The sequence below is a fragment of the Temnothorax nylanderi genome, unplaced genomic scaffold (genome assembly GCF_030848795.1).
Source record: "Temnothorax nylanderi isolate EJ_2023f unplaced genomic scaffold, tnyl_v1.0 TNYL_tig0426_pilon, whole genome shotgun sequence".
NCBI lineage: Eukaryota > Metazoa > Arthropoda > Insecta > Hymenoptera > Formicidae > Temnothorax > Temnothorax nylanderi.
Window position 1 is genome coordinate 143,276 of NW_027249488.1, and position 17,726 is coordinate 161,001.

General features: G+C 36.4%; 1 protein-coding gene across 1 annotated transcript; it reads left to right on the forward strand.

Moving 5' to 3' along the window:
• Nucleotides 1–13,594: 13,594 nt before the first annotated feature.
• On the forward strand, nucleotides 13,595–15,040 carry LOC139782591 (uncharacterized; the record flags this gene model as incomplete). Its single annotated transcript, XM_071721611.1, has 1 exon — nucleotides 13,595–15,040. A coding segment is annotated over exon 1 (1,446 nt), but the record flags the coding sequence as incomplete, so codon positions are not given.
• Nucleotides 15,041–17,726: the final 2,686 nt, after the last annotated feature.

A 17,726-nucleotide genomic window follows, 5' to 3' on the forward strand; every position in this document is an offset into this window, starting at 1 on the left:
CTTTGCCGCTCGCGCCGCCGTATTGGAAAAATGGCGCCTAAAAGCAGTTTTTTGACAATATCTCCTTTCCGACTCATTCCACGATAAAAACATTTATATACAAAATAAAACTAGAGAAAATTTCCTACAATTTATATAATAACCTTTTTTTTTCGTAAAATTAATAGTTTTGGCGTACGAGCGCCGCAAAGTGTAGTTCAACACGCGTTTTGGCCTAAAAACTCATTTCCACACCACCTTGAGGTAGAGTAAGCGGCGCGTTTTTTTTACCATGGTATCCCCAGTAGGCCTAGTCCACATGCAATTCACTATTCTAAAATTTAGCGCATTCTTCTTCGCTTCGCTGTTCTTGATGGACCAGGTGTTGCGAGTTCATCGTCATTAGTACTGATCGAAACGTCACAGACCGAAATTTCTTCCACATCATCCGCGATGGGATTATCAGTTTCATCGCAATCTTATTCTAAGACGTCGAGTGTAGAAAGTGTAGAAAGTGTTGCACCTTTCGGTGACTTCGTCTCGTATGCTGAAATCTAACATCTAGGTGTAGAAAGTGTCAAAAGTGTAGACATAAGTGTAGAGCCTTCGCTGGCTCGTCTCGCACGCTGAATCTAACGATACAGGTGTAGAAAGTGTTAAAGGTGTAATGGAAAGTGTAATTGTTCAAAATGCTTCTAAATGTCATAAATTAATGTATTAAACTTTTAATTGATTATAAGGATCGTTTTCTGTAATGAACTCTACGAATTATCAATATTGAATGTAATGAGTGTTGAAAGTGTGCACCACGTGCAATAAATTGGCTGAAGGCCTTTTATCTATTGTCTCATATTAGAAATCTAAATGAAATGTCATGAAATGACTGAAAATAAGTTAAATGGGAATTCTTACCCGTGTGAGAGTTATCTCTATGTGTTTGAATGTAACGCTCTGAAATGTGTGAACCTTCCTAATATATTCGGGAATTCGTCCCGCTCGTAATCAATGTATGAATATAATATAATCTTAAGTGTATCGTATAAAATATGTCGAATTATCGACGCTGCTGGCTGGAATTATCGCAATTAAATGTTTAATAAATCATGTTACTTGACCGTCACTCGCGGATCGGTCGCGGATCTACTCCCGCTCCTAAAACTAATATGTAAATCGTGAATAAAATGTAAAGTGTAATTATCATGTCTGGATCTGGGAAATTGATGATCAGAGGGAAAAATATTATTATGGAAATTATTATGAACTCTGTGAATCTCATGGTAAATAATGTGGTTCCGCGCTGTCTCTTACTGCGTAAACTAATAGTATCATATAGATGATGAAAATTGTGAATAATATTAATATGAATGTTATTATCGTTATGTAAAACTTGTCCGACTGCATTTCTTTTTTAGTGACCTTTATGTGAATATATTAATAGTAATATGCAAATTATTGCAATTGCAAATAGAATGAATATGAATGTTAAGCTTACTGTTTTGCACCTTTCAGAAGGCATCTGATCTTTCTCGACTGGTTCTTATGGGATAGGATATTGTAATTAAGGTAATTATCTCGTGTTGTATCTGTTTTTCTTAATATAGAGGAATCTGTGTATTTCGTTTATTGTAATGTAACAAGGTGTACGGTGAGTGTATCTCACCCGTGTGATTATCCTTAATCATATTTGGCTCGCTGCCACTTGTATTTCTTTATTCGCACTTTGCGTGCTCGTCGACTCAATGTCGTCTATCCCTTTATCTTTTAAAACTTTCGCTTTTACACGATCAACGACTCTATCTTTAGTTGTAAAATTCTCAATAAAATAAATTATAAAATGTCAAAATAAAATAATAAAAAACTCAAAGTGATACGAGTCTCTCGCTCTATAGGCTCTCGTAATCCATCTGCGAATCGGTTGCACCCGGCTGCTGCACCGTCTCCACCTCGGCTGTTACGGGCTGGATGTTGCCCTGCTCGATCGGTCCAGCGAGCTGTACGCCCGCTTGCAACAGTCTCTGCACCTCCTCGTCATGCACCACTTCGAATATGTCGTACTCGGTAACCCCCTGTTCCTGCGATGGGGCTCCCTGAGTCTCGCTCTGCCGCCACTCTGGTTCCTGGCTTGCCGCACTCGGCTGCACCAGCTGCACTTCGTCCTTCTGCTGCACCTCGCTCGTCTCGCTGTGTCCCTGGGACATGTTACACGATCCTCCGGCGCAGTCCCGGCTCTGGTGGGAAATCACAGGCTTAGCTTGCGATTTCAAGGTTTGGTTCACTCAAACATTTGTGGACCAATGAGCACCACATCCATTAGTGGCTCAAAATATTTCGTTACCTTTATTGATGATCACACAAGGTATACGGAAGTTATTATATTGAAAAATCGTTCAGAAGTCTTGCCTGCTTTCAGAAAATTTATGTTACGAGTCAAGAGAGAATGTGGTTACGGCATTAAGATACTACGCACAGATAACGCAAAGGAATATACTTCAAAGGAATTTTCAGGATTATTGGAATCAGAGAGTATCAAGCACGAACTAACAGTACCCCACACTCCCCAGCAAAATGGCGTGGCTGAGAGCCAATCGCAGTTAGTAGAAATGGCACGATGCATGTTGCTACAATCCAATGTTACGTCCTGTTGACTCCACGATTTCTTTCTTTCGTGGAATCACTCATTTCATCACACGAAATAGACGGAAACCATAAAATAGCGGTTATCAATTGACGAAGCGGATGCACTCCAACTGTCATCGCTCATTAAATAGTAAATGACGAAACCTTTCAGAAGACTCGAGCCTAATAAAATAGACAAATTATAGACTTGTTTGTCGCATTCCATGAAATTCTACGAAATTAAGCACGAAATTTCAATTATCTCGAAAATTTCGTGGCATAGGTCGCAATAAATTAAAAACGCCATAAGGATCTAGGTGACCTCTCGGGTCACTGGCGGGCTGATCTCACGCTTTTCCGTGAAACGCGGATTTGACCTAAGACCCACGCCTCGCGGCGATTGATAAAGTTAAGCTTCTGGAAGGGACTGTCAAAGGGCAAGGTGATAACGTACTCGCCAATGAATAGCCGCTAATTAGAAATTGCTCATAAGCAATGACGATTTTTGGGGAAACTCGTCAGGGGATAGGCGGAAAATCGAAACCTACGTCACGATCGAAAGAGAACTCCACCAATCGAATTAGATTAAAAATTAATCCCGCCTCCTTAATTTTGTATAAAAATCGCGACTTTGCGCACTTGGAGTCACTTCTGATCCAGCTCGAAACAGTCTACCTTTGAAGCCGTATTTATCAATCAATTCATCAGTCAGCCGTACTCCTCACTTAAACATAAAACAGATTTCTGTTGCGTCGCGGCTTAACAATCGCGAGTCAATTTTGTGCGCGCTAAGTGTCACGAATCACCCTCGCTAGCGCCCCTGAGACCTGCGATCACCGCCAGCGGCCGACTGAAATATATATATATATATATATATATATATATATGTGTGACATTCCACGTCAAGTGGCCCCTCCCTCTGTCCAAAAATTGAAGCGACTTTAAATATTGAGTTTGGGCTTAAAATGTTTGTATAAGCGAGGGCTTTCGAAATTTGAGTGGCCTTTTTGACAAACTCCATAACCCCATGACCCCATAAGCAAAATAATCCAAAAACCTGATGAAGTGATCTTACAATATGATTTATACGACCCCAGATAACAATTCGTGCGGGGTCATATTACCTTCACGGCGTGATTATCACACCGTGCATGCACGAACGCATCATGCTCGCTTCACGAAGTGATTTTGGTATACGTGCGCGCATAGAAGGTCGCACTATGCCATCACGTGTGATTACACGTGTGATGGTACAGTGATTACGCACACGTGATGGCATAGTGATTACGCACACGTGATGGCATAGTGATTACGCACACGTAATAGCATAGTGAACACACACGTGATGGCATAGTACGATCTTTTACGATTAATATATAATTGATGATGAATTATAATATTGATCGTAAAAGATCGCACTACATATAAAAATAATATTTAAATATCAGATAAAATGGCAAAAACGTTACAAATACGTATAAATTCGGGTACGTATGCCAAAATCACTTCGTGAAGCGAGCATGATGCGTTCGTGCATGCACGGTGTGATAATCACGCCGTGAAGGTAACATGACCCCGTACGAATTGTTATCTGGGGATATATATATTATAATATCCGCGCGCGATTTATTATATTATAATATTTAATAACAAAATGCCCGCATAGCGATTAAAATAGCAATTTAATGTAATTGTTATTTTATTATATCATTTTATTATTTTTATTATATTATTTAATTATGCAAATTGTGAGGGTCTATATATAATGAGATCGTGAAATGTGTTAATTATTCATCCAAGCTCGATCTCCACCCGAACTTGTCCTCAGTGGTCCGACCTAGCGACCCCGCGTGCTTTCATTGTTCGCGCCCGCCTACGTGACTCGCTCGTGGCGACTGGCGTGTACGTGCCGGCAGCAGCGGCTAGATTGTCATTTGTCGTCCTTCGTGTTCCGTCGTCCTCGCGGTAACATTTCGCGTACTCCGCGATAAAGTCTAAATAATCTAGATAATAAAGTCTGTTCCCGTGTACCTATTTCTGCCCTCACGGGCCATCCACGCCTTCCTGGCTTATCCTCGAGCCTTGCCTATCCGTCTGGCGGTGAATTTTAAGAATCTCGCGTGTCCGCGCGCGACTGGCCGGTCGATTATGGCTGCGATCCATTTGATATGTTACAAATGCTTCGAAGCGTTCTTTGTCTTCTTCTTTCTTCATTGAAAGAAAAGAAAAGAGAATGCTTCGAAGCATTTATAGCATTAAATGGACCGTAGCCTATGGTTGCGTTCGGGGAGCGCGCTATTAGCGCTATTGCATCATTCTATCTTTATCGCTCATCAGGTGTAAAACGAGGATAGAATAAGCAAATAGCGCTAATAGCGCGCTCCCCGAATCCAGCCTATATCTCAACGGGACGCTTCCGCTCGCGCGGTCTCACGCCTGTCCGCCTGTCCACGCCTCGCCATTCACCCCTCGTCGCCGTCGTAAGGAGGAAGATCGAGCTGATCGATCGGATCGACGCCGAGTTCTTCGGCTTCCGCTCGTCGTGGATCAAAGTGACCTGCGAAAGTGTCGCGTTTGAGAGTGTCGAGGTTGCGATCGACCGAGTCGCGGAAATCTGCGGGAATTTCCATTCGCGTAACTGCGTGCGCCTGGATGCAGTGGTGTGTGTGCGCGCAAGATTAAGATCGTGCCGCTGGGAGAGAAAGAGCGGCATTCTCCTCCCGCGCGTGAGTCCCGTGAGTCCCGTGCCGGGTGCCCGTGGCCGGGGGAAAGGAGAGCGGCAAGGAATCGGTGTTGCGGCGCGCGCGAGACACACCGAGGAAAACGGAATATCGAATCGACGACGCCGGGCGGAGGGGAGTGGCAGTCCTCAATTGAGGATTACGCGGGCGCGTCGAGGATCGCCAAGATTTTGCCAATTCGTAAAAAAGGTGAGTCGTCCCTTTCCCCCGCTTTGTAAACAGAGAAATCGAGAGTGCGATCCTGACTCCGCTGATATTTCCTTCGGATGTTGTTGCCTTTGCAGGAATCGATCGACGCGAATTCGAGATCGAGGTTCGAGATCGAGGTCGAAAAACGGCGAACTGTTGGCCGCGACGACGCGACGTCGATTGCTTCATGTGTGATACGCAGCGAGAGAGAAAGGAAGAGGATCGAGCTGATCGATCAACGCCGAGTTCTTCGGCTTCCGCATTCTCCTCCTGCGCGTGAGTCCCGTGCCCGTGGCCGGGCGAAAGGAGAGCGGCAAGGAATCGGCGTTGCGGCGCGCCGCAAACTTACTCAGGATTTAGAAAACATTTAGATAAATGTAAGTTAAACATTGAAAAAATCTATACTGTAGATAATTCAAACAATTCGACAGAGATCCTGCCTAATAATTTTGATAACACTGATGAGGATTTAAATATAGATAATATTAGTATGTAATTTTAGCGACAGCTTGTTTTTCGTATATTTTTTGACGTTTATGTTTCGTTAAATACATTTCAAAGGAATTTAGAAATGTTGATACAATTTGCCAACAAATAACGTTTGATTCATCTACGTTATCCAAAGTTTTTTCGAACACGAGACTGACAAGTTAATTTTTATACAAAATTTATATACTTTTGGTATACCTGATTCGTCAATTAATAAAATTTTGCAATGTATATTTCAACTTGTCAGACTCGTGTTCGAAAAAATTTTGGATAACGTAGATGAATCGAACGTTATTTGTTGGCAAATTGTATCAACATTTCTAAATTCCTTTGAAATGTATTTAACGAAACATAAACGTCAAAAAATATACGAAAAACATATGGTGAAGCCAATAGAAAAAAGTTGTGGACTTTGCATGGAACAATGTTTTGATTCACAATTAAGAATTTATAAAACAGTTTCTTCAACTTGTACGTTTACTTATGTGCCAATTATTGAGACATTAAAATTTTTATTTTAAAACAGTTTTTTTAAGAAAATAATGTTTGATTCCTTCAATAAGAAGATCTTAAATTGTAGCAAATATAACAATCTCGCAGATGGTGAAATGTATAAAACCAATAAACTTTTCCATAATTCCGAACAGTTGACTATTCAAATAGAAATTTTTTTTGACGATTTTGAAATTTGTAATCCTCTAGGTAGTAAAACTTTGTCTCATAAAATTGGAGGATTTTATTTTTCAATATGTAATTTGCCTTCTCATTTCAATTCTAATTTAAATAATATTTATTTGTTAGCTTTGTGTAGTAGTAAAGATATTAAAATTTTTTGGTATAATGTCAGTTCTAGAAGTAATTGTAAAAGATTTAAGAATTTTGGAAACAGAAGGTTTTTACATTGAAGGAGTGGAATATCCAATAAAAGGAACTGTAGCAGTTTTAAGTCATGACAATTTGGGAGGGTCAATGCTTTATGGCATGGTAGAATCTTTTCAAGCTAACTTTTTTTGTAGAATGTTTAATGCATAAAGATTTTGCTAAAGTAAATTGCAAACAAGAGGATACTCTTTTGAGAATACCAGAAAGCTTTCAAAATCATATTGAACTTGCAATCAATCATCCTGATGGTAGTGAACATGGAATAAAATCACGTAGTGCTTTAAATAATTTAGAATTTTTTAAATTTGGAATAAACTTATCAGCAGATATAATGCATGACTTCCTGGAAGGAATTTGTCAACTTGAACTAAAATTGTTTCTTAAATTTATAATACAAGAAAAGTTAGCTTCGATAAGAGAAATTAATGACAAAATAATTACTTTTGATTACGGTCTTCAAAATAGAGCTAATAAACCAAGTCCAATCTGTCTTGATAAAGCAGGTCATTTAATAGGCCAAAGAGCAGGCCAGACTTATTGTTTATTAATATTTTTTCTTTTAATAATCAGTGATATTACACAAAAGCTTGACCATTGCATGAATTATAATAAGTGGAAAGTAATCCTTTAACACACGATGAATGAGTTATTTTAACTTAAAATTTAGAGTGGACTTTCTGGAACATTTGAAAAATGTTACGATTAACATTTTATTTTTTACTGTGTATAGTTTAATACTTTTATAATTAACTTCCTAGTGGCTTACTATTATTAATTGCAGATTTACTATTATTGATTGATTGGCTTATCCTCGAGCCTTTGCCTCTGTCCGTTGGTTGAAAATATTCTGTTATGTAACCTGTGGCTCTCGGCGGCCCGAGTCTTACACAAAAAAGGAAAAATTATAAAAAAGAAAGCTCTCATCACACGACGCAGTGGCCGGATACACATATATATTATAATATATAATTTTCTATAAATTGTAAGTATAATACGCTAGAAATGCATCTAATAATTTATAATATAATTTTTCTAATTGTTGCGGCGAACAGTTTTAATATAAAGATTTTCATGTGACACATGCGAAAGGATCCTGCACCAAATCACGGGAAGATGCACCCCGGTCAAATTGGTTGAAAATTTAGTATTATGTAGTTTATGACGTCCTGGTGAAAAGTCCAAACATGGAGTTTTCGAATTACAGAGCGACAAACATCGGGAAAATGGGTTCATCGGCTCATAGTAGTCCTGTGTACGGTCGTACTGGTTTGTGCCTGTGTGTGTGTGTGTGTGTGTGTGAGAGAGAGAGAGAGAGAGAGAGAGAGAGAGAGAGAGAGAGAGAGTGTGTGTGTGTGTGTGTGTGTGTGTGTGTGTGTGTGTGTGTGTGTGTGTGTGTGTGTGTGTGTGTGTGTGTGTGAATGCGCGGAGTGAGTGAGTGAGTAAGTGAGTGTGTGTGGGTGTGTGAGTGTGTGTGAGTGAGTGAGTGTGGGTGTGTGTGTATGTGTGTGAGTGTGTGTGGTGTGTATAAATGAGTAAATGAGTGTGTGTGTGTGTAAGTGAGTAAGTGAGTGAGTGAGTGTGTGTGAGTGAGTGAGTGAGTGAGTGAGTGAGTGAGTGAGTGAGTGAGTGAGTGAGTGAGTGAGTGAGTGAGTGAGTGAGTGAGTGAGTGAGTGAGTGAGTGAGTGAGTGAGTGAGTGAGTGAGTGAGTGAGTAAGTGAGTGACTGAGTGTGTGTGTGTGTTGGTGTGTGTGTGTGCGCGCGCGCGCGCGTGTTATTATTATTTACACCTACACACACACTCACTCACACGCACACACACACGCACAGGCACACACCAGCATGACCGTACACATTAAGGACTACCATGAGCCGATGAACCCATTTTCCCGATGTTTGACGCTCTGTAACTCGAAAACTCCATGTTTGGACTTTGTGTCCATGGTCACTTTTTACCAGGACGTCATGAACTACATCATACTAAATTTTTAGCCAATTTGACCGGGATCCATTTTCCCGTGATTTGGTACGGGGTCCTTTAAACTTGTCGGTTTCAACAATTGCTGTCGTATCGAGATATGATTTTATTGAGATTTCAGTGAGTTTCAACTTTATAAAATGTATGAGAGCGTATATGTATATGTATGTATAATATATGTGAGAGCAATTGATGCTCATATGAGCCGCACGCATGCGGCACTCACGTGTGTGCAAATTTTAAAATAAAAATGTTTATAAATAAATATATATTTGGTCTTCTTTAATTTAACGTTTTTATAACTGCAATAGTACATATTATAGTACATATCATACTATTATATAAAACCCGACTGTTTGTCCGTCCGTCCGTCCGTCTGTCCGCGAACTACTCATTCGTTAGTGGATCGAATTTTTACCAAAAGTATATGAAACAGGGGTAGAATTTCCCGGGGAGTGCCATGACGTGTATAGTTTTTCGTTACTGATTTTCTGGAAACCGGTTTTTTTTATATAGAAGACAAATGTCCTGATTGACTGACTGATTCATCAATGCCCAGCCCAAACCTTTGAATCGAATTTTTACCAAAAGTATATGAAATAGGGGTAGAATTTTCCGGGAAGTGCCATGATGTGTATAGTTTTTTGTTACCAATTTTCTGGAAACCGGTTTTTCTAATTTTTTCCAATTTTTCCGGAAATAATTGACCGTATCTCAAAGAATTGTACATGAAGTAGGGGTAGAATTTCCCGGGGATTGCCATAAAGTGTATAATTTTTCGTTACCGATCTTTTTGGAAGCCGGTATTAGAAATTTTTCCAATTTTTCGGGAATTAATTGGATCGAATTTTTACCAAAAGTATATGAAATAGGGGTAGAATTTTCCCCGGTATTAGAATTTTTTCCAATTTTTCGGGAATTAATTGGACCGAATTTTTACCAAAAATATATGAAAACTATAAAGTGTATAATTTTTTGTTACCGATTTTACAATTTTTTGGGAATAATTGACCGAATCTCAAAGAATTCCATATCATATGTGAAATAAATATAAATTAAAAAAATAAATATAAATTTAAAAAATTAACAAATGATATCGTTCATAGGTCGAGCAATTTTAAGTGAATTATGTTATGAAGTTGCTGCTTTCACATATGATATGTCAAAATTGATAAATCAGTCACTTCAATTCGTGACTGTCACGAGCAATTAAGAAAATATTCGCACATTATAAGAAAGAGAGAAAGTCATTAAGAGGATATTCGCACATTATAAGAAAGAAAGAAAGAAAGAGAGAGAGAGAGAGATACAAAGAAAAAAGGTATGTATCTTAAATATTAATTTTCTTTTTATTTCATTTACGTGACCTGTCTCTTTGTTTTATTTCCTTTTTATTTCAATAATTGACTTTCTGTCTTTCCGTTTCTTAAGAAAAAGAAGGATATTCACACATTATAAGAAAGAGAAAAGAGAGAGAGAGAGAGAGTTTTCGATTTTGGTTTAAAAAAATGAAAATGTACGTAATTGCCCTAATTTTCGCAAATTTTGTTTCATTTCTCATGAAAAAGAAGGATATTCGCACATTATAAGAAAGAAATAAAGAGAATAGAATTAGAAATATTGCTATTATAAATTTTATTGCAACACGTATATTACGCAATATATACATTGAAAAAAAATGTACGTGACCTGTCTTTCTATTTCTTAAGAAAAAGAAGGATATTCATATATAATTTCCTTTTTATTTCATTTACGTGACCTGTCTCTTTGTTTTATTTCCTTTTTATTTCAATAATTGACTTTCTGTCTTTCCGTTTCTTAAGAAAAAGAAGGATATTCGCACATCATATGAAAGAGAGAGAGAGAGAAAGAGAGAGAGAAGGGGAGAGAGAGAGAGAGAGAGAGAGAGAGAGAGAGAGAGAGAGAGAGAGAGAGAGAGAGAGAGAGAGAGAGAGAGAGAGAGAGAGAGAGAGAAAAGAGACAAAGAAGAAAGGTATGTATCTTAAATATTAATTTCCTTTTTATTTCATTATGATATTATACTATTGATTATCGTTTCTTATGAAAAAGAAGGATATTCACACATTATAAAAAAGAGAAAAGAGAGAGAGAGAGTTTTCGATTTTTGTTTAAAACAACACATATATTGCGCAATATATACATTGAAAAAAAAAGTACGTTACCTGTCTTTCCATTTCTTAAGAAAAAGAAGGATATTCACACATTGTAAGAAAGAGAAAAGAGAGAGAGAGAGTTTTCGATTTTGGTTTAAAAAAATGAAAATGTACGTAATTGCCCTAATTTTCGCAAATTTTGTTTCATTTCTCATAAAAAAGAAGGATATTCGCACATTATAAGAAAGAAATAAAGAGAATAGAATTTAGAATTAGAAATATTGCTATTATAAATTTTATTGCAACACGTATATTACGCAATATATACATTGAAAAAAAATGTACGTGACCTGTCTTTCCATTTCTTAAGAAAAAGAAGGATATTCACACATTATAAGAAAGAGAAAAGAAAAAGATAAGGATATTCACACATTATAAGAAAGAGAAAAGAGAAAGAAAGAGAGAGTGTTTTCGATTTTTGTTTAAAACAACACATATATTGCGCAATATATACATTGAAAAAAAATGTACGTTACCTGTTTTTCCATTTTTTAAGAAAAAGAAAGAGATAGTTGCCCTAATTTTCGCAAATTTTGTTTCGTTTCTCATGAAAAAGAAGGATATTCGCACATTATAAAAAAGAAATAAAGAGAATAGAATTAGAAATATTGCTATTATAAATTTTATTGCAACACATATCTTAAGAAAAAGAAGGATATTCACACATTATAAGAAAGAGAAGAGAGAGAGAGAGAGTTTTCGATTTTTGTTTAAAAAAATGTATGTAATTGCCCTAATTTTTGCAAATTTTGAGATATCAAGTTGAATTTAGAGACAAAAAAGAAGGTATATTTATTTCATTATACCTTATTGACTTTCTGTCTTTCTGTTTCTTAAGAAAAAGAAAGATATTTGCACATTATAAGAAAGAATAAAACATTATTTTATTCTGTTCTGAATAAAAAGATTTGTCCGTTTTCTTGACTTGAGAAGGTAACTTACGGAATAATGGTATAACTAAGGCAAGTGAGGTAAGTGAGTTTCTAACATAGGGTGAGTCTATTCACAAAAGAAGACAATTTTTTATTAATCGTACTATAATATAAAACGTAAGTTCATAGCAATTAATTTACTTTCATTTTTGGAATTTTGTCAAATTTGGGAATCTTTTCGAAAAATTAATTTGGTAAATAAAAAATTAGGATTTTAAATTAAATGATAAAATAAATATATTCAAAATATTATTTAAAAAAAAAGATAAAAAGATAGATGTTGGGAAGTTATTAAAATAAAAAAGATAAAAAGATAGACGTTGGGAAGTGTTATTAAAATATATATATATCGTGTGTTTCATTTACCGAGTTGTCGGAAATTGATAAATCGATTTGGATAGATGTATAGACATCCGGATGTGTACATTTAAAAAAAACATATGTAAGAAAGGAATTGTAAAATTATTATAAAAGACCAAAATATAATTAAAATTATTTTAAAAAAAAGATAAAAAGATAGATGTTGGGAAGTTATTAAAATATCATACTATTATATAAAACCCGACTGTTTGTCTGTCCGTCCGTCCGTCCGATATCGTGTGTTTCATTTATTGAGTTGTCGGAAATCGATAAATCGATTTGGATAGATGTATAGACATCCGGATGTGTATATTTAAAAAAAAACATATGTAAGAAAGGAATTGTAAAATGATTATAAAAGACCAAAATATAATTAATAAGACGGATAAACTTAATTATTAATATACATTGTGTTATTTGGTGGATTTGAGAAAAATGCCAAGAAAGAAGAAAAGGAAATTTGTCTAGAGTGAGTTCGGAGGGCATGCGTAAACGACAACAGCGAGAAAGTGAGAGTACGGAGGAAAGAAGGAGAGATTAGAAAATGATGCAGAGAGACATACACAGCAAAGACGACGACAGCGAGAAAGTGAGAGTACGGAGGAAAGGAGGGAGAGATTAGAAAATGATGCAGAGAGACATACACAGCAAAGACGACGACAGCGAGAAAGTGAGAGTACGGAGGAAAGGAGGGAGAGATTAGAAAATGATGCAGAGAGACATACACAGCAAAGACGACGACAGCGAGAAAGTGAGAGCACGGAGGAAAGGAGGGAGAGATTAGAAAATGATGCAGAGAGACATGCACAGCAAAGGGTGTTAGAAACTGATGAGGAGAGGACACAACGTTTAGAAAGAGATGTCCAGAGACATATTCAAAGGAGAGCCGATGAAAATAAGGAAGCAAGAAGAAAACGAGTGGAAATTGTTTCGCAAAGACGTGCACACAGGCATGCTGAGAGAATACGCCAAGAAAAAGACTTAAATTATCATGTTGCGCTTATTGTAAAGGAGAAGGAAATTAAAGTAAAAGTTCACAAATTAGGTCTAATGAATGTGATATGCAATTTTTGCAAATCATTAAACTTTGAATGTGAAAATGAAAATAAAGGAATATTCACATATTGTTGCCAAAAGGGAAAGATAAATTTGGAACCAATAAAATGTCCGGAATTTCTACGAAAATTATACATGGGAAAAGATGCTCAATCTAGGAATTTTTTGAAGAATATTCGTTTATATAATAGTGCATTAGCAATGGCTTCGATGGGTGCTCCAGGAAATAGGAATCCTGTGGAAGTAGTGAACATTGCGCCTTATTGCTTGAAAATTCATGGGCAATATCATCATTTGACCTCGACGTCAATGCGTCCAGGAGAAGGGGAAGCTCCACGTTTTGCACAGCTTTATTTTATAGATACTGAAGAAGCTGTAAATCAAAGATTAAAAAAGGAAGCAAATAAAGGCTGTGATGCAAGTCTGATGAGAGAGTTGACAATTCTCATGGAGCATGACAATTCATTAGCGACGACGTTTAAGATGATGCGTCAGATAGAAATAGATTTAAATCCTCAGGGTACTCAAGCACCAAATTTGATGTTGTCGTTCAGAAAAGATCCGAAACAAGATAAAAGAAGGTATAATGCCCCATGTGCAAATGAAATAGCCGTGGTCTTTAATAATGTTGATGGTGAGCCTCCATTTGAGAGAGACATTAGGATATATAACAAAAATTCTAACGATGTCCAACAAATTTCAATTCTGGATAAAAGATGTGACCCAATGTGTTATCCTTTATTATATCCATATGGCAACGATGGATGGCATTCTGAAATGAAATCAAATAATCCTCTATATCAAGGATATAAAATTTCTCAGATGAATTATTATGCTTACTTGCTGGCACCTAGAAAAGAATTTAGTCAATTTAAAATGGCAGGCAAGTTGAGGTGTCAATTCATACTAGATGCCTATATGAAAACTGAGGCTAACAGACTTAATTATATTAAATTAAATCAGCCGAAGATAAGAGGAGAACTGTATTCAGGGTTAATGGATCACCTAGATAATCGAGAACAAAATGAAGGAATTAAAGCTGGTATACCAGTAATATTACCATCATCATTTATGGGAAGTCCAAGGAATATGCAAGAAAGATATCAAGATGCAATGTCTATGGTGAGAAAGTTTGGGAAACCAGACATCTTTTTAACAATGACATGCAATCCACAGTCTCCGTCAATTAAGGAAAACCTTGATGGATGCCAGGTAGAATATCGTCCAGATTTAGTAGCAAAAACCTTCAACTTGGATGTAAAAGAATTGATGAAAGATCTAATGCAAAAAGAAATTTTTGGAAAAATCATAGCCTATGTAAGCGTAATTGAGTTCCAAAAAAGAGGACTACCACATTTGCATTTACTTGCAATGTTAGGTGATGAAGAAAAGCCAAGGGATGAAGAAATAATAGACAAGATGGTATGGGCTGAAATCCCTGATGAAGAAAGGTATCCAGAGCTTAATGCAATGGTTTTAAGGCATATGATTCACGGACCATGTAGCGACACATCGAGAAGATATCCTTGCATAGGGGAAGAAGGAAAGTGTACAAAAGGCTATCCAAAAGAATTTAGAGACAAAACAAAAGCAAATGAGAATGGATATCCCATGTATCAAAGAAGGAATACAGGGAAAAAATACAAGGTAAGAGGAAAAGAAATTGATAATCGATGGGTAGTGCCATATTCGCCATATTTATTAATGAAATATGATCGGCACACAAATTTGGAAATATGTTCATCAGTAAAGAGCGTTAAATATTTATACAAGTATATTCATAAAGGATTTGATTGTGCTGCCATTGAGGTACAAGCAAGAGACGGAACGAGACTTATTAAAATAGATGAGGTAAAATCATTCATGGATGCAAGATATGTTAGTACACCAGAAGCAATGTGGAGATTGAACGGATATGAAATGTTCATGAAGTCTCATACAGTAATAAGACTGGCAGTTCATTTGCCTGATCGTCAAATGATATATTTTAAAGAGGGAAATGAAGAGCAAGCAGCAATAAGTGCGCAGAGAAGGGACACTACACTTACAGCATGGTTTAAATTGAATCAAGATGATGAAAGAGCGAGGCATTTATTATACACAGAGGTTGCGTCACAATATGTGTATGAAAAAAAAGAAACAAAATGGAAACTACGTCAAAAAGGAACAGAAAAGATTATTTCCAGATTATATACAGTAAGCATAAAAGATAATGAAAGATATTATCTACGACTGCTTCTTTTACATGTTAGGGGAGCTAAATGTTACGAGGATTTGAGAACTGTTAACGGAGTTCTTTATGAGATGTTCAAGGATGCGGCAAAAACAAGGAATTTGATAGAATCAGACGATCAATGGGACAAAACGCTAGAAGAAGCGAAAGAGAGCCAAATGCCTGCACAAATTAGAGAGCTATTTGCTTATATTTGTATATATGGAACACCTACAGATGTACCAACACTTTGGAATAAATATAAAGACGTCATGATTGAAGATTATGTACATAGAAATATGGATAATCCAGAAAATATAGCTATAAATTATATCGAGGAAATTATGGAAATTATTACGAGAAATAATGGAACTAGCTGCGTAAACTTTAAATTGCCAAAACCAAAGCCAGTGACAATTACTAAAATAGAATATGATTTAGATGAGGAAAGAAGTAGAGGAGAAGATTTATTGTTGACATTAAATGCAGAGCAAAAGCACGTGTACGATTTAGTAATGCGAGCAATTGAAAATGAGAATGAGGTCAAAAGATTATTTTTTATAGACGGATTTGCAGGAAGTGGAAAAACATACCTGTTTAATACATTACTAAGTGTAATCAGAGGAAGAAACGAGGTGGTTTTACCATGTGCGTCTACAGGCATAGCAGCAACACTTCTAAAGGGGGGAAGAACATATCACAGTCTGTTCAAGCTAACAATACCAATAGATGAGACAACGAAATCAAATATCAGAGGAAAGACGCAGGAAGCAAGAGAATTAATCTCTGCGAAACTAATAATATGGGATGAAGTGAGCATGACTGTAGGACAAGCTCTAACAGCAGTCGATAAATTATTAAGAGATCTGATGAGGAATACAAAACCATTTGGAGCAAAAGTAATTCTTTTTGCAGGAGACTTCAGACAAAATTTACCTGTAGTGGCTCATGCAAACAGAACAGCTATAATTGAGTCAACTGTAAAACACAACCCAATATGGAAGAAAGTAATTCAAATTAAGCTTAAGGAAAATATGAGAACAAGGGAAGAAAGAGAATTTGCAAATTGGCTAATGGAATTAGGAGAGGGTAATTTGACGAATACAGATGGACTACAACAAGATACAATAGAAATTCCACACGAATTTTTATGTAAAGAGTCATTAATTACAGAGATTTTTGGAGAAAAAATAACTATGGAAAAAATAATGGAAAATCCAGATAGAGCGATTCTTTGTCCAAAAAATGAGGACACGTTTAAAATTAATGACAACATTTTAGGTTTAATGGAAGGAGAAGAAAAAGAATATCTATCCATTAACTCTATTGAGAGTGAAGAAGAACAAGAACATTTAAATTATCCAACGGAGTTTTTAAATAGTGTGACACCAAGTGGAATGCCAGTTCATCAACTAAAATTAAAAGTGAGTGCCATAATAATACTTTTAAGGAATTTAAATTCAAAGAAAGGATTATGCAATGGAACAAGATTGATTGTAAGAGAACTGAAACAAAATCTGATTCATGCGGAGGTTATGACAGGGCCAGCAAGAGGAGAAATTGTATTATTACCGAGAATCGATTTCATACCAAGTGATATTGAACTACCATTTAAGTTTAAAAGGCGACAGTTTCCAATACGTGTCGCATTTGCAATGACAATAAATAAAGCCCAAGGACAAACATTAAAAAAGGTAGGAATATATCTAAGAAATACAGTATTTGCACATGGACAACTCTATGTAGCATTTTCTAGAGCAACAAAAAGAGAAAGTGTAAAAATAAAAATAGAAGAAACCAACAAACAAGGACACTTAATTGAAGGAAAAAATACATCTTTTACTAAAAATGTAGTATATCGAGAAATTTTGTAAATTATGGAGAAAAAATGAATGAGAGCCAATAATGGTGGGTAACTATACACATCATACCAATGGTGGGGGCTGGGGGAGGTTTTTAGCCGGTGCAAGTCCGGCATAACCTTAGGGACCGGCCCTAGGGTATGCATTAGGCATTTTCCTCCTCCAACGAGAAACAAAAAAAAAAAAAAAAAGGTTTAATATTTTAAAAGAGAAACGAAAAAAGGCTCAATATCTTAAAAGAGAAATCCCCAGGGACAAT